The 22,003-nt window shown below is 37.6% G+C and overlaps 2 protein-coding genes across 2 annotated transcripts; both read left to right on the top strand.

Moving 5' to 3' along the window:
• The first annotated feature begins 2,372 nt into the window (after window positions 1-2,372).
• Window positions 2,373-8,691, top strand: LOC121900604 (alanine aminotransferase 2-like). Its single transcript, XM_042417037.1, has 8 exons — window positions 2,373-2,399; window positions 3,300-3,468; window positions 3,545-3,624; window positions 3,872-4,011; window positions 6,101-6,260; window positions 6,933-7,088; window positions 7,383-7,495; window positions 8,496-8,691. The coding sequence occupies exons 1-8, from the start codon at window positions 2,373-2,375 to the stop codon at window positions 8,575-8,577; spliced, it is 927 nt and encodes a 308-aa protein (XP_042272971.1). The 3' UTR covers window positions 8,578-8,691.
• A 756-nt stretch (window positions 8,692-9,447) lies between these two features.
• On the top strand, window positions 9,448-14,583 carry LOC121900606 (proproteinase E-like). The gene is made up of 8 exons (XM_042417038.1): window positions 9,448-9,487; window positions 10,475-10,563; window positions 11,011-11,108; window positions 11,209-11,334; window positions 11,846-11,982; window positions 12,333-12,475; window positions 12,580-12,732; window positions 14,556-14,583. Exons 1-8 carry the CDS (start codon window positions 9,448-9,450, stop codon window positions 14,571-14,573), a joined length of 804 nt encoding a protein of 267 aa, XP_042272972.1. The 3' UTR covers window positions 14,574-14,583.
• Window positions 14,584-22,003: the final 7,420 nt, after the last annotated feature.

The following is a 22,003-nucleotide window of genomic DNA, read 5'->3' on the forward strand; positions in this document are numbered from 1 at the left end:
TCATCTCATTTATCATGTTTTGTTATTATTGCTAGAACACCCTGAACCATTCGGCATTAGAAGATATAAACCTTTGATGGTTTACTGAAGTTACACTTATTAACACTATTAACAAACCCTAATCAGATGATGTAAGAGAGCTACTGGTAGTATAGTTACATTATAGTTATATAGTGTAACTATATATAATATAGTTACATGACGCTGAGGGTGTTGAAAGGCTTTTATGTTCAATCTTACAAACAGTTTAGGCCCTGTGACATCAAATAACGATGTTCTCAATGTTTTCAAACTAATAAACTTCCTGTTATTCAGTTTATTTCAATAACACTCTGCCGTCTGTTTTTAATGACTATTTCAATATTTTTAGCTCCATTAACAACTATAAAACCAGGAGCCGTCATTAGCTTTGGCTGCATTTTCAGGAACTTGTTCTTTAGAATTTCTAATAGAATCTGGAATTCATTTCCCAGCTACGACATTAAAATGTATTATTGTTAAAATATTATAACACTGACAGGGGGCTTTCTTATGCCTAATGAGTACTTTTACTCAGTGGTGGAAAGTACGTACATTTACTAAAGTATTGTACTGAAGTACACTCTTGAGGTACTTGCACTTGAGTATTTCTATTTGATGCTACTTTGTACTTCCACTCAACTACATTTCAGAGGGAAATATTGTACTTTCTACTCCACTACATTTATTTGACAGCTTTAGTTACTTTTCAGATGAAGATTTGACACAATGGATAATATAACAAGCTTTTAAAATACAACACATTGTTAAAGATGAAACCAGTGGTTTCCAAACTTTTTGGCTTTTGACGTCTTACAGAAAGCAGTGTGTAGTCGGGGTCACATTTCAGACATCTATGAGTTGTTAACAGCTCCACCAAATAGTGATTTTTCCCTCTAAATTTCTCACATGCTTTCATTTCAATAAATGTTCAAATAATCCAATATTTCAGCAAAATCAAAGATTAGAGAAAAAGTCCAAAAACTGAAAACAGATTTGTGCATCAGAACTGTTTTTTCTTCTTTCCTCTCCCATTAATCATCTCATGACCCCTCAGATTTATCTGCTGACCCTTGGGAACCACTGGACTAAACTAGCAGACTAGCTCCACCTCCAGCAGCTACAACAGTAACATGCTGCTCTAACACTGATGCTTCAGTATTAATAATCTAATGATGTCATATATAACTGACAGCATGCTGACAGCTGAAATGCTTTCCAGGTAAAGCTGAGAGCTGAAGTGTGATACTGTAAAAGGTGTAAAAGGTGTAAAAAGCTGGTAAACTTAAAAAACAGCTGAAAAAGTATACAACTTAAACTATGATAATTCAAAAACTGTGAACGATATCAAAAAACTGAATGGAAATTTAGTAGTTCGAAGTCTTATGACTTGTTTAAGGTTGAAATTACATCTGTAGCTGAAAGTATGTAGAAGAAGTAGACATTTAAAGTGGAACAGGTTTTAAGAAGATTTGAAGATTTCTCTCATTCACTATTAAGACATTTCTGGAAAAAATTTTATAAAAGTATATTTTCCCCTCTGAAATGCAAGGGTAATACACCTTTAAAGTAAAGAAGAAAGTAGTAGAAAATTGAAGTACTCATGTAAAGTACCTGTACTTCCAAACTGCACTTGAGTAAATGTACTTTGTTTTACTTGGGAAAGTAATATTGTACTTAATTATTGTTAATGATTGGCTACTTTACTTTGTCATTTCCATTTTTTGCAACTTCATGGGTACCTCTATTCTAATACATTTCAGAGGAATTACTACACTTTCAAACTGTATATCCGATGGCTACTTCAGTTATACTTCACAGTATTTTAAAAGTTTATTATTGATATTAAAATTGATGACAAAGGTCCATTACATTGTTACAGTTCATAGAAGCTAGCAGGCTAATTTTTCAGATGTAGATCATTTAAGCATACTTGGCTGCAATCATCAATCCTGGCACTTAATGTTGTTTTTATTAACAATATATAGACCTTGAAATGTGCACGATTTGGCTCCTTTAACAAAGACATGGTTACAGCCTGCTGATGATTGTTTTATGCAGGAACTTTGCTCTCCTTCACATGAGTTTATTAACCAAGATTTAGGAGGAGGTTCAGATTTAGTTTATGAATTACTTTTATGGCTCTTCTTTGCCAAGCTGCAGATTTTATTTCAGTGAGTTTCTCTCACCAACATGTTGACAACCTGTGTTCCTCAGACAGGAAGCTGCTGGCTGTTTCTTTGTCTGCTGTAGATTTAAGATTAGAGAGGATCAGATCTTTGCTGTCAGGGCACCTAAAGTAAGACTAAAAAAAAAAAAAGTTGTACTATGACTATGTTGACTATGTTGTATTTATGCTTGACATCTTAGAGCTGCAACAGGTAGTTGATTATTTGATCAACAGAAAATGAATCCCCAACTATTTTGATAACTGATTAATCCTTTTGAGTAATTTTGTAAGGAAAAATATCCAGATTCTCTGATTCAAGCTTCTGAAATGTGAATATTTTCTGTTTTTTTTTTAGTGCTCTATGATAGTAAACTAAATATTTTGGGGTTGTGAACTGTTTATCAGCATTTTTGGACATTTTAAAGACCAAATGACTAATCAATTAACCAAGAAAATAATTGACAGATTAATCAATAATGAAAATATGAGTTAGTTGCAGCCCTATTATATCATATACACAGCACATTTTAGATTTTTGTAGATTCTGTTTATTGTTGTGTGTAAAGCACTTTGTTTTGCTATACAAATAAACTTTATTATTATTATTATATAAAGTAGTGCCTATTTTCCATTCATCTGTCTTTCACATTTTCTCTTAGTTTTCCTTTAACAAAACTTGTAATATGTTAGATCATAGTTTCTGCTTTCAAATGTTACTTTTTATTTAGTTTTAGTCTTGTTTTCATTGTGGAAAAAAGGTTAACATATCTTTTTTGTCAGTTTTTGTTGATGAAATGAACACTGTTGCTCCAGAATGTTATAGTTATGTAATGTGAAATAAAAGAAGGAAATTGAATGTTAAAGGATGAAAACATGAAGGATAAAACTATACTGTCAGGTAGGGATGTGCAGAGAACCCAGTATTTGTATTTGTATCTGTATTTGTTGAGGCAGCAAAATTATTTGTATTTGTATTTGTATTTGAATAAAAGTGGACAGAGGCTTAAAAATCCTGTTTTTGTTTTTATTACGCTTTTAATTTTAGAAAATTAAAGTGTTACAATTAGTGTTCATGAAGCGTGTGTCAGTAGCTCAGTGATGTCCAAATTAGGAAATATGTGGACATGTGGATGAGGCTGGTGTGATGCTGGTACCCTACCAGTTGAGAGAGGACCGGGGTTGGGCTCTGGACCTGGAGGAGCTGCACCGAGCTTTGAAGACAGCCAGGGGGCGCTGCAAACCCAGAGCCATTTACATCAGCAACCCAGGAAACCCCACAGGTAAAGATCATACATCCTACATCAGTCACATCTCCCCTCTTTACTCTCTGATACTTACTATTATTTGTCTTTTTAGGTTTTGTGCAACACAGGAAAACAATAGAAGAAGTGATTCAGTTTGCTGCAGCTGAGAGACTCGTCCTGCTGGCTGATGAGGTGATTACAAACCACACACTGAAACTTTTTCTCTTATCAGTAAGTACATTTACTCAAGTAGTGTTACTGATGCTTCAGTATTAATAATCTAATGATGTCATATATAATAATATATCAGTCAGAGGGACCAAACCACTACTTTTACTGCAATACTTTAAAGTAAAACATCTGAATACTTCTTCCACCACTGATTTTCAGTCCAACATAAGCTCAGTTTCTTCATGTTTTCTTGCATTTTCTACTGCAGGTACACCAGGACAGCGTGTATGGACAGGGCAGAGAGTTTATTTCCTATAGGAAAGTGCTGTTTGAGATGGGAAAAGAGTACTCAGAGACAGTGGAGCTGGTCTCTTTCCACTCTATATCCAGCGCCTGCATGGGAGAGTGAGTTTCACTGAACATAATGTCACTTGACTCAAGCTGTAACTTCAAAACTCTGCATGTTACTTGGTGATTTGACCACATAGACCACAGGGCCTGTTGCTGCCTTCACATGGTGTCTATATTCCAGGAAGATGAATGTACAATATTCTTGGCATTAAGAACAATTTTACCAGATGACTCACACAAAAAACTGATGTTGTTATATATCTTTTTCATGGTAGGAACACAAAAGTAATTAATAGAAAACAAAATAAATGTACAAAAAAAAAAAAAAAAAAAGAATCAAGGTAACTTCAGTGGCATTTTATTATCATCAACATGTGTCACATCTTACAAGCTCTCCCAAACTTTCCATTTACAAAGTTGCATGCATTATTTGACTGTGTGGGCTGTACGTCACTTCCACTGCTCAGACCAGGCCGAGGTATCTGATGTAACATGCTGTACATCCAGTGAAGAAAAGGAAAAGGAGCAGACACATTTAGCTGTATTACTGGTGCACTCAGCACAGTCTGTGAGAAAAAAACTGGATTTAAGCCCTCATTTCTTCCCAGGAGAACATTTTATCCCTCTGGCCAGTCTGTAAACATCTGTGATTTCATGAACACACCAAAAGTTCCTGAAGGTCGGCATATGTGACTTAATCACAGAGTTACATATGATGTGCTGAGGTCACAGATGGAGCTAAGTTTTTAATATGATGATATAATATACTTAGATAGAAAATATTCAGTCTTATAGAACAATTTGCAGGTTGGTGAACCCCAGTGAACTAATAGAAAAAAAGTCTATACATCTATATACGCTACAGTGACATCTTAACTCAGTTTTATAAGGCCATTTTCATTTCTGCCTCAAAATGAGATATTGACGTCACATAAGGGAGAGTGGTCAAGTTAGGTCCAGTTTAACAATAAGAAATCTGGATCTCAGCACTAGTTTTGATGCTGAGGTTGAAAATATATATATTCATATAAATATGACAAACACATAATTTTGATCCTGCTAGGTGTCCAAATGATCAGAAACAAACAAGGATTAGGATGAATAATGGTCACTGGTGAAAAATTCAGTTATGGTGTGAGAAACAGCGGAGAACAGCACGTGTTGTTTCACCTCACAGTGTTGTAACCGACTCCCTTATGTGACGTAATATGACGCATTGTTTCAGGCCACTGCTCAAAACGCTCGCTTTTCCGTCTGAATTTCTGCCTTTATGTCTCGTTAAACTAATATAATCATACATGAATACCTCTCACACAATAACTGTCATAATACATAAATAAATTCAGTTAGAAATTCAGCCTGCAAGTTTTATTCAGACTGAATGTGAATTGAATTTTAGTGGCAATTTGTTTGTATACAAAGTCAATGGAAAGACATGATGTGGTGCCAACAGACATGACATACGCTCTAGACAGCATGAATTAAGGTGAAGATGCAAAGTCCTCAGAGGTGTAAAATAAAATAGAACTGGAGCAAAAGTTTTGCACCTATTAGCACCATGACTCCACCTTACCAACGTACAAAGACAAGACTAAAAGGGAGAGAGTTGTGAAAACCTTGTTTCCTAAAAATTAAGTTTATATACTATCAATTAGAAACAGCAAATACGCTTGAAAAGAAAGAATTATCCTATTCATGGCTTTGTTCTGGCCAGTGCAGCTCGCTCAACCACCACCGCTGCTCTCTCTCTCTCGTTAGCCGGGGAGGAGGGGCCAACTTTGGAAATCCTGCATAGTATACCTTTAACAAAACCAAGCCCAGTGTGAAAGTCCTGGCTTTGTAGTATAAAAACGCACAGCAAATTATATTTCCTCCACAATATATTAGTGGTATATAAACATAATTATCATAAAACAGGGAAATAATAGAAAGAACTGAACTGGAATTCTTAATATGGATGTCTCATATTGCTAACTAGCTAACAGCTGCAGCTAACGTGCAGTTGATACGTTGAATGTTTGTGGTAAATAAACATGGATTGTAAAAAAAAACTTGCGTTCATCTTCATTTTCAGTCCGAACACATTTTCAGCTTAATCAAGGACAAACTGTACTTTTCTATCAGACAGACTGATATAATATAATAATACTCTGTATATGGAGATAATTAACATGGACCCAACAGTATTTAAGTATTTAAGAAATCTGCTGGCTTACCTCAGCCCTACAGTTTTACCACAGCTTGTTCTGGAGATCATGGTCAACCCACCCACACCTGGAGATCCTTCCTATAAAACATACACACAGGTAAAAACAACCAAATTAACATTTCATCTGAAAGACAAATACGGTCTCTTACTTTCAACTGTTGTCAGAAACAAAAATGCACATTTCTCTGTAAGTAATTGTTTCTCTATTGTTACCTGCCAAAGAGGTAAAGTTGTTAATCCTGTTTGTTTGTTAATTAGATGGCAGAATATCTCAAAAACTGGTGAACTTTAAATGGTTAATTTTATTTATTTATCAATTACTAATTATATAGATTGATTCATTTATAGTTTAGAAATAGTCTTTGAGCATTTTCACTATTTTTTATGAATTACTACATTCCCAATGCATAAAAAAAAATTCTTGCACATTTAATCATTTTCTATTAATATAATATAATATATATTTTGATGCAAATCCTGATTTGGATGTAGATTAGAAATGAACTGAACATTTTCTATAACTAAAAGAAATAATTTAGAAATTTTTATAATATTTTGATAGATGTGGTGGTATAAACAGTTTTTTTTGTTGGTTTTCCAATGTTAGAATGCTTTAGCATCAGTGACCATCCTATTTCTCTTCTAATCGTTCAAGCTGCATAATATTAAGTCATACACTGCACCTATCTATCTATCTATCTATCTATCTATCTATCTATCTATCTATCTATCTATCTATCTATCTATCTATCTATCTATCTATCTGTAGGAGATTCTTCTCACTCAGACCACTGTGGCACAAAATGCTCAGCGTGCTTGTGAGGTCCTGAATGATCTACCGGGGATGAGCTGCCAGCCAGCGACAGGAGGGATCTTTCTTTATCCTCGTCTTCATGTACCACCGCTGATGATAGAAGAGGCCAAGGTCAGAAAATCTAACACAAACCTTCTTCACTAAGGACGTTTATAGTCCTTAGTCAAGAATGGTCAGTTAAGAAATGCACAAAATGTTAATTTCCAGAATCATGATTGTGTCTTTAGTGTTTTCTGATATTCTTAAAGCTTTGTTAAACGTATTAATATTTGTTAACAGAAGTAAAAGAGGCCTTTATATTTAAATATGTCCATGTTTTCATCAAATTCACCTGTAATTAATTAGCCCTATGGTGTAGTAACTGACTGACGCAGAATTAGACCAACGTGTTCTTGTTAATTTCAGTCGTTAGGAGTGGAGGCGGACGTGCTTTACTGTCAGAGGTTCCTGGAAGAGGAAGGTGTTTGTTTGGGAGCAGGCTGTGAGAACGGACAGGAAGATAAGAAGTATCACATCAGGTAAGAAACACAGCTCCGTGTGTTTTATATTGTTCAGGTAACTTTACTGTATATGTGTGTGTTTTTGAAGCGTGGGGACGTCCTAGAAAGGGTTGGAAAGTGGGGACATTTTGGAAAGTAAGGAGTTTTTTGGACATTGAGGACACGTTTGGAATGTGAGGATGCTTTTGGAAAATATGGACACTTTTAAAAATTGAGGAGCGTTTTGGAAAGTGGAGCATTCCTGGAAAGTTTTGGAAAGCAAGGACATTCCTGAAAGAGGACATTCTGGGAAGTAAGGAATTTTTTTGGACAGTGAGGACACTTTTGGAAAATGTTTTGGACAGTTTTGGAAATTTTTTTAAGTGAGGTTATATTTAGAAAGTGAAGACTTTAGAGAGGACCTTTTTGAAAAAAAAAAAAAAAAGTGAACATTCAGGATGCTTTTGGAAAACAGGACATGTTTGAAAAGTGAGGAATGCTTTGGAAAGTGGGGACATCCTGAAAAGTTTTGGAAAATAAGGACTTTCTTGAAGAGAGGGGACATTTTTGGACATAGAGGATGCTTTTGGAAAATTAGGACACTTTTGAAAAGTGAGGAATGTTCTGGAAAGTGGGGACATCCTTGAAAGTTTTGGAAAGCAAGGAAATTCTTGGGAAGAGACGACATTTGGAAAGTGTTGTGAAGTGAGCACACATTTGGGAAACTTTTGGGGAGTGAAGAAGACATTTCGTCCGGTCTTCACCTGGGCTGTTTGAGGGTTATGATGATATGATTTAGGGCTAGCGAGGTTAGCATTAGCTGTAGTCTAATCATTCAGAATAACTGAAAACACCTGTGTGTGTGTGTGTGTGTGTGTGTGTGTGTGTGTGTGTGTGTATAGAACCCATTGTGTGATATCTGTCAGGCTTTTAAATACTAATTTACACAATGTAATATAATGTTCAGGTGATTTCTTCTGTAAGTACAGGTGTATGTTTGTGCTAACGTTGTAGTTTTTGTGTTTATTTGCACTCTCAGGTTGTGTGTTTTGGCTCCTCCTGTCACCATGGAGGAGGTCTTGGCATGCCTTCGTTCTTTCCACCTGCGCCTGCTGAGCTGATTTCCCTGACAGAAATGTCAAGGACACAGACTTTGGGGAAAAATGATCAAAGCATGTTTTACGTGGTTTTCTCCTACTGATAGTAAGACTGTCCTTTACTGTGAACCGTTTAAATGAACACTGTCAAATGTCAAAGTATACTTCAGTTTCTTGAACAAGAATAAATTGTGTATAATTGTCACAGTTTCGGGATATTTATTAATTTGTTCACTTGTGTGATTTTAATATTGCACCATTATGATAATTTACTTTTTGTTGGTGTGTCCTAATGTTTAAAGTTAATCATTAGATTGTGTTTTTTATCATGTATATTTGATGAATATTTCAGGTTAAACATTTATTTTTTAATTTTAAAATGTAGTACATTAGTTCAGATGAACATGGTTAATTAATTATTATTAAGAGTAATAACTGTATTGAATTGTAATAAACCATGATATCCAGTTTGAAGATTATTTCAGGAAAAACTTTTATTAAATGACATTCGTCCAGTTCTGCATTGTGGATTGTTTTTCTCAGCTGTTCTTCTAAATTTATAGTTAATTATTCCTCCTTTAAAGTATAAATTACCCCTAAAACTGTTTCGAAATTAAGTATTTGTACACTCTTGTACATATAGTACACATGTGCTGATTTGTTCTGGTTCTGGGGGGGTGATGGGGGTCGGGGAGTCGTGTAAGGACGAGTGAAACAGATGGAGCAGGGAGCGAAGATTCCCAGGTCAAAGTTTGGACTGTGTGTGTCACAGGTGTGTGTGTGCGTGTGTGTGTGTGTGTGTGTGTGTGTGTGTGTGTGTGTTATTACTTTTGAATTCTGAGAGTACAAAAGCCAGTTGACGCACTCAGACAGACAGTCCACTCTGAGGAAATCATGATGAAGGTAGCCCTGGTCCTGCTGCTTGCTGCCTACGGTGAGTCACACATGGATCATTACAGCAGTTTGAACAGACTCTATAACGGAGGCACAAACTATCTATCAAACTATCTAGCAGGTTTTAAATTTAAAGGGAAAGTCTGTCATCGCTTTATATATTTCTTATTATCAAGAACAACAATATATTAGTCCGTCTTTCAATATTTACTGACTTCTCTACTCAGTTTGTGGCCCTCAGCTCAAATCCCATTAGTTCCTACTGAAGAGGTAAAACAATTCACAAATATATATCTTAATTTAAAAAAAAAAAGAGTCAATAATTTCCTCAAGCTGTTGAACTCTGTAGTTTTAAATGAATGTGACTCATACAGGAGGAAAAAGTGCATTAGTTGGGGACTAGTTCCAGCGGTGGATGAATCCACATTTGGTGCTTTAGTGAGTATTTCTGACAGCAGTTTTAGTTTGAGGGAAAATGAAACAATTCAAGCAAAAAAACAAAAACAAAACAACAACAACAACAAAAGAAAACAGTTGAAAAATACTTGGAAAATGATAATCGTTTGCCAAACTGATCATGAGTGTCATCTAGCCCCATTTGACCTCAGTTAGTAGTGTTCTCTACTTTTTCAACTGTCAGTAAGATGTATCTTTAAAGGCACTTTAAAGCACTAACTATCTGCCCAGACTGATAAAATGTTTACATCAATGTTTATTTAAACCAATGTTTAAATCCTATAATGTGCCGGTCACTGCCCTCAGCCTGCCATAGCTAACAAAGCAAAGAAAAAGAGCTGAGCGGAGCAGAACAATGTGTAAAAATTTGGGATTTAAACCTGAGTTTCACCTCAAATAAACATTTTATCAGAAAGTAGCGGGCAATTTTTCCCCCCCTAAAGTTTTCAAAGGAAAAGCAACCTAAACATACAGAGAGCTGAGGTCACAATTATTAACCATGTTACAGTCTGGGAGCGCTGACAGCTGTTAGTATCAGAGCCTTTAACCTCCAGTTGTTTCTTTGACTCAGCTCACGGGTGCGGTACACCCACCTACGAGCCCTCTGTGAGCCGTGTTGTGAATGGAGTCGATGCTCGGCCCTACAGCTGGCCCTGGCAGGTGAGTTCATATCAATCAGGGTTTCTTCTCTTTCTTTTTTTATTTGTGCAACATGATATAATAGTATATAAAGTATTTGGGAGGGTATGTGAGCATGTATGTATATGTAGGGTTGTGCACTGTCAGAGGAAGGGAGTGTTTTGGGGAAAATAAATGAATAATAATGATAATAATATGTAAACAAACACTCAAATAAACAAGAAAAGAGGAGAAAAAGGGTGGAAAAAATGCAATAATGATGAAAAATCAAGAGGTATAGACAATTTTTATCAAAGTTTTGTGAGCAGGGAGAAAATACTACTACTAATAATCTTCTTTTTCTTTTAATTGCCTTCCTTTTTTGTTTTGCTTCATTTAAAATAATATATTTTCCATTTTTCCCTCCTTCTCAGTTTTTGGGATATGAAGATTGAATGACTCACTGTTCATGTTCATGTCTTTTCACAGATCTCTCTGCAGTATCTCAGCGGCTCCACGTACCGACACACCTGCGGAGGAACTCTGCTCGCTCCCAACTGGGTCATGACTGCTGGACACTGTATCAGGTGAAACATAGTTTTTACTCTCATTCTGTGCTTGTTTGATCTCATGGTGTGAAATGAAGGTATTATCTAAAGTGTGTGTGTGTGTGTGTGTGTGTGTCAGTCCTCGTACCTACCGTGTGGTCATGGGGGAGTATGACCTCACCACAGAGGAGAGCTTTGAGCAGATCAGAAGTGTGGAGAAGATTGTGGTTCACCCCAACTGGAATGACAACTGCTTGTCTTGTGGGTAAGGATTAAAACTCCTGCACAGCCATAGTACACTCATACAGATGCTTTCAGATTATTTTTTAAATTTAAAAAAATGACTATAGCCTACAATTTGAATCATGCAACAGGGAATAAGTGCATAGAATATAGAGGAAACAGTTTTATGCTAGGAAAGTGACATTTCACAGCTAAGGACTGGCAGAAGGACTTGACAACAAGCTAAAAACATGCACCTGTGATATAGTACGAACATATGTGTTGGTTTATTAATGAAAAATTGAGTTTGGTGACCTCACATAATTTTCTGCAAGCTTAAACCTAAACAACAGTCTAATAACACATAAAATCACTTCATATGAAGAGTGAATGTGGCGTATTTTCCCTCTTCTCTCCAGGAAATAATCTTAGTTGTGGGAAAAGGTCTTTGAGTGTGTGATTATATTTGTTAAAACACTTTATAATTCTTTCTTTCCCGGGATGTTTTTGCTTCATATCCTCTCTGATACATCTGTGATTTTCTCCACGTTCAGTAATGACGTCGCCATGATCAAGCTGTCCTCACCTGTTACTCTGAACGACAAGGTGCAGCCCGCCTGTATGCCACAGAGCGGAGATATCGTTCCTCACGATGACCCCTGCTACATCACCGGCTGGGGTCGAATCTACAGTAAGTGTTTGTAATGTAACAACACATTGATTCTGATCCAAACATGTACCTGTGACTGCACTGATCCAATAAAAACATGACAGGAAATGTCAGAAATATCAGATTTGGGCTCAGATTTATTGGAATAGTTTGAAGTTTTGGAAAATATGGGAGTTAGATGAGAGAATTGATACCACGCTCACGTTTGTGAGCAGTAAATATGAAGCTATAGCCAGCAGCTGTTAGCTTAGCTTAGCATAAAGACTGGAAACAAATGGAAACAGCTAGCCTGTCTCTGTCCAAATGTAAAACAATCCATATAGCAGCAACTCTAAAGCTCACTCTACTTCACATCAATGTCCCTTCTGCAGGTGGTGGTCCCATTGCGTCTAAGCTCCAGCAGGCTCTCCTTCCTGTGGTCGGCAACAGCTTCTGCACCAGAAGCGACTGGTGGGGGAACTCTGTGAAACAGACCATGATCTGTGCTGGTGGTGACATCCGCTCTGGCTGCCACGTAAGCATGACTGTCTTCATCTGGTCAGCAAAACAAAGAGATATCTGCATATTCATTATGTAATTGTTGGTTTCACCTACCTGCATGTCTGTCTGTCTCTGCAGGGGGATTCAGGTGGCCCTCTGAACTGCAAGGGGAGTGATGGCAGATGGTACGTGCAGGGGGTGACCAGCTTTGTCTCCAGCCGAGGATGCAACACCCTCAAGAAACCGACGGTGTTCACTCGCACTTCCTCCTTCACTCAGTGGATCAGTGACGTGAGTTGCCTTTCCTTCCCATACACTACATAGTCAAAAGCATAAGGACACTTGAACATTTCTTTCCAAAACCACATGCTTTGAAGGACGAGTTCACAATTTTTCAAGTCTGTCCTAAAACAACAGTCAGGTGCCCAGATAAAGATTGACACATGTTTCTTGCTGTAGTAATTCCTTCCTGTTCATAGTGACCATTAATCCCTTTATAATGCACTTTCAATGTAAGTGTCGGGAGACAAAATCCACAGATGTGTATTTAAAAGTTTATTTGAAAATAATATGAGACTTCAGCTGTCCAAATTAGTCAAATCAAGTAGATATCTTTCAACGTTACAGTCTTTTTAGAGCCAAAGTTCCTCTTTTTGTTACTATACTTCCACCGCAGCTCAACAGGGAAACACTGTCCGAGGAAACACAAAGAGGGAATTTGATGCTAAAAAGACTGTAAATGTGGCAGATATCCACTTGATATGACTAACTCAGACTACTGAAGCTTCATATTATCTTCAGATAGACTTTTAAAATGTTTTTGCTCAAAACTAGGACTGTGGACATCAATTACATTGCAAACACGTTTGGAGGAGATCTAATGGTCAGTATGAACAGGAGGAATGATTACAGCGATCAAAACCTGTTTCAGTGTTCATATGGGCACCTGGCTGTTGTTTTAAGACAGACTTGAACATTTTGAACCTACCTTTCATCTACTGCTATGACAGCTTTCACTCTTCTGGGATGATTTTCCACCAGATTTTGGAACGTGGCCATAAGGGCATTATTGAAGTCCAGTACTGATATTGGGTAATGAGGTCTGGCTTAATGGGGTTGGATGGGGTTGAGGTCAGGACTCTGTGTTTAAGTTCTTCCACACCAAACTGGGAAAACCATTTCTTTATGGAGCTGACTGTGCATGGGGGCATTGTCATGTTGAAACAGGAAAGAGACAAAAACTGTTGCCACAAAGTTGGAAGATCACTATTTCTTGGCTAATATATTAGGATTTTGGTCTAAAATATTAATATTAAGATAAAAATATTAAGATCTCCCTTCATTCAGGTGTCCTAGTGCAACCCTGTCTCCTAGAAATCATGTACATACGACTACATTGAAACAGTTTAGGTTTTGCATATAGGATGAATTAGGTTTTCTGCCAGCATAAAAATAAAAAATGTCAATTTACAAATTTTGCAAGTTCCAAAAATGTTGATACTATATCAGTAAAAATGTTCAGTGACAATGTATTTGGGCAGTGATTACAGTACATTTGATAATGTAATTGGGAAAACCAATTAGTAGTATATAAACATAATATCTAGGAGACAGGGCTGCCTGGTGGCAAAGGTGGTGAGACGTATACCTGGACATATAACCCTAACCCCTACCCCTAACCCCTACCCCTAACCCTAACCCCTAAACCCCTAACCCCTAACCCTAACCCCTAACCCCCTAACCCCTAACCCTAACCCCTACCCCTAACCCCTAACTCTAACCCCCTAATCCTGACCCCTACCCTAATCCTAACCCCCTAACCCTAACCCTAATCCCCTAACCCTAACCCTAACCCCTAACCCTATCCCTATCCCATATGAGCAAAATGCCAAAAAATAATCTGAAAACAACAACAACAAACAAACAAACAAAAAAATCCCTTAATTGGAAATATGGAGCCCAAACCATGAAAAATGTAACACTGGTTACATGACACAGGTATAGAAATATTGACTCTTATTGAAAGAATTTGGCCTGTGAAGGAAATCTGGAATTGAATGATTGTTTGCTGAGTGTATCTGGATAATCAGTATATGCTGATTTTTATCTTTCAGACTATGCTGCAGTACTGAAGACCTGGAGACTTTTAAATATCAATAAATTCATTTAATCAAGTGAAGAATGTCCCAGTTGTCTTTCAATTTCATCTTTATAGTGTAAGCTATATCACACTACACACTGATTCTACACAGGATTTAAATATATTCAGTAGTGTGTTGATACTGGAAAAGTGACAAAGTGAAGTGTATTTACAACAGTCAGCGTTCAGACTAATAAACACCTGTTTTTTTGAATGTGTCTGAAGTGTTCCTGGAGCTGATTCACCATCATGCACAATTACTTTACATTTTTTCCAGTTATTACATTTTCAGAAAAAGTTTTTTCTGTCTGTTTGTGAAGTTTAATTGACCGTGGCTTTTCAAAGTTGCTGTTTGATTTCATAATTTTCTTTTAATATAAAACAGATTTCTTGTATACTAACTGCAAAAAACATAGAACAAAAATAAAACAGTATACTAGATTATAGATTATTACACAGCAAATACTGTACACAAAACTTAAAGGATGGGTTCACTTTTTTCAGATCTGTCTTGAAACATCAATCAGGATCCCAGATGAATATTGCAATAGTTTTTTCTTGCTATAATCATTCCTCCTGTTCACACTGACCATTAGAAGATCCCTTCATAATGCAAATACAATGTAAAATCCACAAGCCTCCCTCTGAGCAAGAAAGCATTTAAAAGTTTATCTGAAGCTAATATGAAGCTTCAGCATCCAAATGAGTCAAATCAAGTAGATATCTTTCAACATTACAGTCTTTTTAGTGCTAAAGTTCCTTTTTTTGTTACTATACTTATACCGCAGCTCAACAGGAAAATACATTATTCATTTTTGCACTAAATGACTGTGGACACACTGTGGATTTTAGCCTCCATCACTTACATTGAAAGCACATTTGAAGGGGATATTTTAATAGCCAGTATGAACAGGAGGAATGATTAAAGAGAGGAAAAACCTCTTTCACTGTTCATATGAGCACCTGACTGACCTGACTTGAATTGTGAACCTGTCCTTTAACTCTGTGTAACATAAAAACTGAACATGGTGTATTTTCAGCAGGTGACCACATGGTGTCAGTGTTGACTCGTGCAATCAATGGGCAGATGTGATTGTATGCCGCTGGTTGATTCTGCTGATGAGAGAAGATGAGGCTAACTTATAGAAAAAAAACCCATCAAAAGCATTAATTAATTCATTCATTCATTCATGAAAATCAGTCAAATAAAGCTGCACATCCATTCAATATATAAAAGTGTCCTAAACAAGACATGATATACTGTAAGATGTCAAACAATGACAGTGACTGAACCAGTTAATCCTCATTTCATTAAGTCTGGCACACAGATCGATACAGAGATATCCAGCAAAATAAATAAATAGCAGGGAGAGCTGGCTTTGTTTCCTTCTGTGGGGAGGGGAAGGGGAGCGGGGGGGGGGGTCCTCCAGCATTTTGCCACCTGGAGTTCAGCCCAGCGAGTGAATAAGTGAGCTTCAGATCACAGGCCTTTGGCTGGCTGCTCATTACTGAACGATGGATTAAATCCTTGGCTGTAAATAATGTGATAACTGCTGTGCATGGCTCAGCATTACTCACAGGAACTGCCGGCCATCTTTTTCTTTTTTTTTTTGTTGTTGTTGCTTCATTTCTCTCTCTTTATCACTCAAACGCTCTCTCTCTCTCTCTCTCTCTCTCTCTCTATCCTTTCACACAATGAGTGGAGTTCAATTTTGCACATGCTATGTAATTATTCCACCCCAGTTGCTCCAGGGAGAGAGAGAGCGAGCAGCGAGAGGGCTCATTCCTCAAAAGCAAAAAGCCCCACAATCCCCTCCCCCCTCCTCCCGTCTCCAGCCAGCCTCCACCGCCGTTCAGCTCGGGGGTGCTCCGCTGCAGGAGGCAGAAGGGAAACCACAGCATCATTTGCAAGGCTCCACAGAAACGCAGAATCAGCAGCTTCACAGGAGGAGAAAAAAAACAAGGCAGGACATGAACACGCATAATGTCCAGCTACAGTCCACACACAGAGCCCACAGATACATGGAAAGAGGGAAATTAAATATATATAAAAAGATTTGATACATGCTGTCTTTTTGCTTGTTTTTGTCTTGAGTGCACTATATGAGTGGAATTTTACATTTGCACACACATAAACCATTACATAATCATCATCTTTTGCAACCAAAGTGTATAGGCTGAAAAAGAACGCTAGTAGAATTAATCAAAAGCCTGAAAGGTGCTAGAAACAGGGCTGTACTCAGGATTTAAGAAATACTGAGGTCATAAATCCCCCTAACTCCACTTTTCCCCACTAGATGCTAAAAGCAAAGTCTCACTCGCATGTATTTGACTGCTTCCCTCTTGTTTATGAAGTACATACGTAAAGCTCTGGGATCTGTGTGAATTTTTTTGCTCAAGTTGAAACATTTTTAACTCACTGTGACGCATCTTTGTGTCAATCTGCAGGCCGATTCACGTCTCATTGTGTCTTTAAATTGACTTTACATACAATCGCGCCGCATCTGAAATTCCCTTCATGTTCTGTCTGAGCACACAGTAACTTTTTTATTGTGGGTTTTTTTTCTTTGACTTCTTTGGTAAGTTTTAGGAAAATGCAGACCTGTAAAAATATTTTTCCAACACAATTAAAACTGTAATCTGTTGGGAAAATACTCAATCCTTTACTTATTTTGTGGTAAAATTACACAACTTTTAAAAATACTAGTGTAAAAATAAAAACTGGAATCAGCCCTAAAAAAAACACATCTGTGAGTTTTTAACTGGAGAATGTGAACTTTCTCAAAGGTTGCCCCAAAATACCTGCACAAATACTGAGTGCATTGTCTCAAATTACTAAAACATGGCCCTCAGTGCTAAGAAAAAAACCGTCTTGTACACAAAAAACAGTCCATTATTTGAAAAATACACACAGACGCAAAACGTCACACACACTGTGTTTCTTAAAGCTGAAATCTGCAACTTCTTTATCTTCTTTAAGTTAAAATATTGAACTTGTTTGTCATCTGCATGGTGGTTAGATGTTGACGGGCTGTTTATGTGCTGCTGTAGCTTCATAACTTTACATTCTTTTGCCAATAAATTCTTTTCAATCCAGAGCCATATTTACTAGGGATGTGCAGAGGGTCCAGTATTTGTATTTGTATCTGTATTTGTTGAGGCAGCAAAATTATTTGTATTTGTATTTGAATAAAAGTGGAACGAGGCTTGATGAAGATGAAAATTAAAGTGATGTCCAAATTAAGAAATATGCGTCATGTAGCAGGTGGATGTGACTCCCCTCCCACTATTTGTGCTTTGCCGAATAATGTATTTGTATTTGGGCACACCCCTAATATATACATAATATTCATGTTTATGTTGTATTCAGCCTGATGAATCCAGTATTCCTCCTTTTGTGGATGCATAACTTTCCATGCAGACCTTAATTTGTACTGTTGCGCTCAGAATTAGTTTCCTTATCCTTTTGAGTCCTAATTACTGCAATAACCTTCAAAGGAAATGTGTCTTAAAGTTCTCGTTTGTGCCAGTGTTGCTTTGTAGCTGAGCCATCATTTGGATGACACTTTGCATTTTTTCTTGTGCGCTTTCTCTGGTTTCTCAAATGCAATTAGACAGTCATGTTAATCCAATCCCCACCACGTATTGTCTGTCTGTTTGTTTGGCCATCTGCCTGCTGACCTGCCTGCCTGCCTGGATTTCCACTGCAGACATGATGGCAGTAACACACACACATACACACAGCAGATCTGATGCGCCTCACTGTAAACCCGATGTACAAACAGGAGGTGACATACGAACACAAGACATCGCCGGGGACTGAATCTGCTGTCAATGAGGAGGTGCGTTCCCCCTCGTAAGGAGTTCAGCGACAGGAGCTCACGAGCTGTTGTGATGCTCACCATGGCGACAGGACAGGCTGCTTGTTTTCATTCTCCGTATCTTTCTATTCTCCTCTCCACATCTCGTCTTTATTTATATCTGTTGATCTGGTTTTACCTCCCTCTGTCATTCTTTTAGAGTTTTGATACAGAGACACTTTCCTCACAGGTTGTATATGTCTATAAATTACAACCAGATTACAACCACGAGGTGATTATTCCCTCTGAGTCTGTTTTTATTTACTTTTACTAACTAGAGGCCTAAAGAATTTAAATGATCCAGTAATAAGACAACAATTAAGTAAAAGATGGTGACTCTTACATCATGGGGAGACTGTGCTCTAAAGAACATTTACTGTTTCTCAAATACCTGAAACAATCTATGTTTTCATATATTTGACGAGGATCTCTAGCACGCAGCTGTGTGAATTATGACGGTCAGGAGCAAAGACAGAGGTAGCATAATGTCATTAATGAATTTCTATAAAATGTCATGTTATTGATCCTCCCTCCCTTCCAGATGAGGTGAAATTCATCTTCAGTGAGCGACAGTGTTTTTGCCACTTCCAGTTTATCAGGTCTTTTTGTAGCGTTTATCCTTTTGTATGTGTTTTTATTTGTTGGTATATGTTCTGAAGTGCATCACTCTTAATGTTTGTATCATTTTGGGATTTGGAGTGCTTTTCTTTAAAGGATAAACCTGGTGATTTTCAATATTTTATCTTATTAAGAGCCAAACTAACAATGAACTAATCTACTTACATATCTGATAGTGTTAACATTAATAACACTGCACCTCAGGGTAGATAAAAAACATGCTTACATACTGTATGTAGGTAATGAGATCAGTTTTATTGAGAGCGGGGACTTTGATCTTACATTTCATATAATTTTAAAACTATCGCTGCAGAGAAAACCACGGATGCATGAAAACAGGCAGAATATTTCATTCTGTATATCATCATATTTGAAAAAAGGGAACATTCAGCCACTTCATGTCTGTCTGTGATCTGATTGGCTTGTTGTGGTTGCGGGGAGGATGATTGGACGGGTGAGGAGAAGGTCTGAAGCGCTACAGGACTTGAGAATCGTCTCGTTGTTGGAAGGGTCCTCAGGTCGAGCACAGCTCACAGCTTCTGAGAGGTGATGCTTGACACCAAGTGTTGCCATGGATACCTTCTCCGAGGGCTTTGCTCCATCTCATCTCGTTCCACAACATGTTATTGCGATGAAAGACATTTAGGGCACACCCATTACGTGTATTTGAGGATATTTATATTTATTTTCTCAGCTTGGCATCAGAACGTGCGAGCGTACGCCTTGGAACAGATGAAATGCACACACACACACACTGACACACACTCCTCTCTTACCCTTTGCCAGCTGCTTCTGCCCTAAATATCTTGGCTATAGCTGTTGAATGCCAGCAGGTGGTGGAAGGTGTTGCTGGGGGGTGAGAGGTGCCGGCTGCTGGGCAGCAGGGGGGCTGATGGGGCTTTGGCAGGTACAGCTGCCCCTGTAGGCTCCATGGGGATGAATGATGTGGTGGCACTTTTTGTAATAAAGACTCACATGAGAGAAGATGCCTTTCTGAGCTTTATTCTTAGACTGGCCAGCAGGCACAAAAACCTTCAACAGATACAAGAGCTATCTTAAACAATGAGCAAAGTGTTTACCTTTAGCAACACATTTTATACACCCAGCAGGCAAATCCACCAGTCTAGGCACTTCACTAGCAAACCCTTTAATGTTTGTACAACCCAGTCTTCAGTTCAGTTCAGCATACTTTATACCTCTTATCAATGTCAACATCGAGGTAATATCAGGCTGTTTTTTCATCAAATTGTCTCTCAGAACATATTAGAATATCAGTTACAATATCTGTATTTTTCCACTACAACTGACAATGACAAAGGAGCACCTTGGAGACTGAGGTCAGGGGTTAGACAGTTAGCATGTTGTTCACAAACCCTGCAGGAATACATAATCTTATTACCGTCAGAGGAAAGAAGAGAAATGCATCCGCAGATGACTGCAGGGTCACAGCATTGAAATTCTGTCAGAGGTCCAGCAGTGGTTACTGTTTAGAGATTTTTAGTGAGACAGAAAGGTTAGTTTGCAAATGTTTCTTTTATATGTTTTGGATAATAAAATACATGACAAAGAGGATTTAACAGGACCTCTAAACCTCTGATTGTATTGTGAATGGCTCACTCTGCTTCCACACTCTAATCCCACAGACATTTGTGGCTGAGCTTCACTCCAAACCACGAGTCCAAGCTTTCAACTATCACTGAAATGTACATGAATTTCAAAAGCAGCACACCAGCTACACAACTCTATGTTCTTATACAAATAATTTGCAATAGCAAGTATGTTTTGTAGGGAACAATATCTTTTGTAACTTTCTGAAAACACATAATCCAACAATCACAGTCATTTTATACACTGATGTGTTCCTCCCACAACTACAAGTTCAATTCAATTCAATTCAATTTTCTTTATATTGGGCCAATTCACAACAAAAGCCATCTCAGGGCCCTTTTCATATAGGGTAGGTCAAGTGCAACACCATGAACGCCGCTGAGGAGACGCTATCTAAAAGTGTGCACCATTATCCCCATTTGTGTCCAATTCATTGCGTTGGTGCTACAAAGACACACAAAAGACACACATGTTAGAGAGACATCACACCTTCAACTGGAATGTCTTAACAATTATTGGATGGATCATCATGAAATTCATGATGAACTGAATTAAATTGAATTGAATTAAAACGAATTGAAATAACTTTAACTTTTCGTACAGCACCATCATCATTTCAAATTTAATTTTTTTCAATACTTTGGTGTAAAAACAACAAAAAACTTACTCCCCTCTGCCTCAGTTGTACTTAATGTTTAGTGCTAATCAGAAAATGCTAACATGCTAACATGCTAAGCTAGGATAGTAAACATTATAGCTGCTAAACATCAACATGTTAACATTGTCAATGTGAGCTGATGCATTTAACTTGCTTTGAGTTACAGCTTCACTGAGCTGCTATCATGACTGTAGAGTCTTAGTTTTATTCTATATTGAATCAAAACTATGATGTTTCCCTAATGTTAACTCAGCCTTTTAATACTGTAGTAGCTTAAATGTTAAATCAGTGTTGCATAAAGAAAAAATCCTTCCTGGATTAGAAAAAACAAGCAAGTATGTGAATGTATTTTGTTGAAGACTGAACTGAAGAGTCGAGCTTTGTGACGCAACATCTGCATGTGTGTGTCTGTGTTTTAAAGCGTCAGTGACAATTGACACTATCACTTGTAGTTTGCATGTAGGGTACGTTCTCAGCTTTCTCTCTCCATAAGTAGCCTCTGTTTGCCTCTCAGCTTTGTTTCTCCTCTTTGTCTCTGTTGGCCCTGCACGGCTTCCCTTCTTAGTGAAATGGTGTCTCTTTCACATAATGTCTCCCTGGGGACGTTTTAGGCTTCATACATTTCCACCTCATTTACTTTGCCAGCCCGGGGACTGCAGACCGCTCATTGTGTGTGTG

The sequence above is a fragment of the Thunnus maccoyii genome, chromosome 7 (assembly GCF_910596095.1).
Source record: "Thunnus maccoyii chromosome 7, fThuMac1.1, whole genome shotgun sequence".
NCBI lineage: Eukaryota > Metazoa > Chordata > Actinopteri > Scombriformes > Scombridae > Thunnus > Thunnus maccoyii.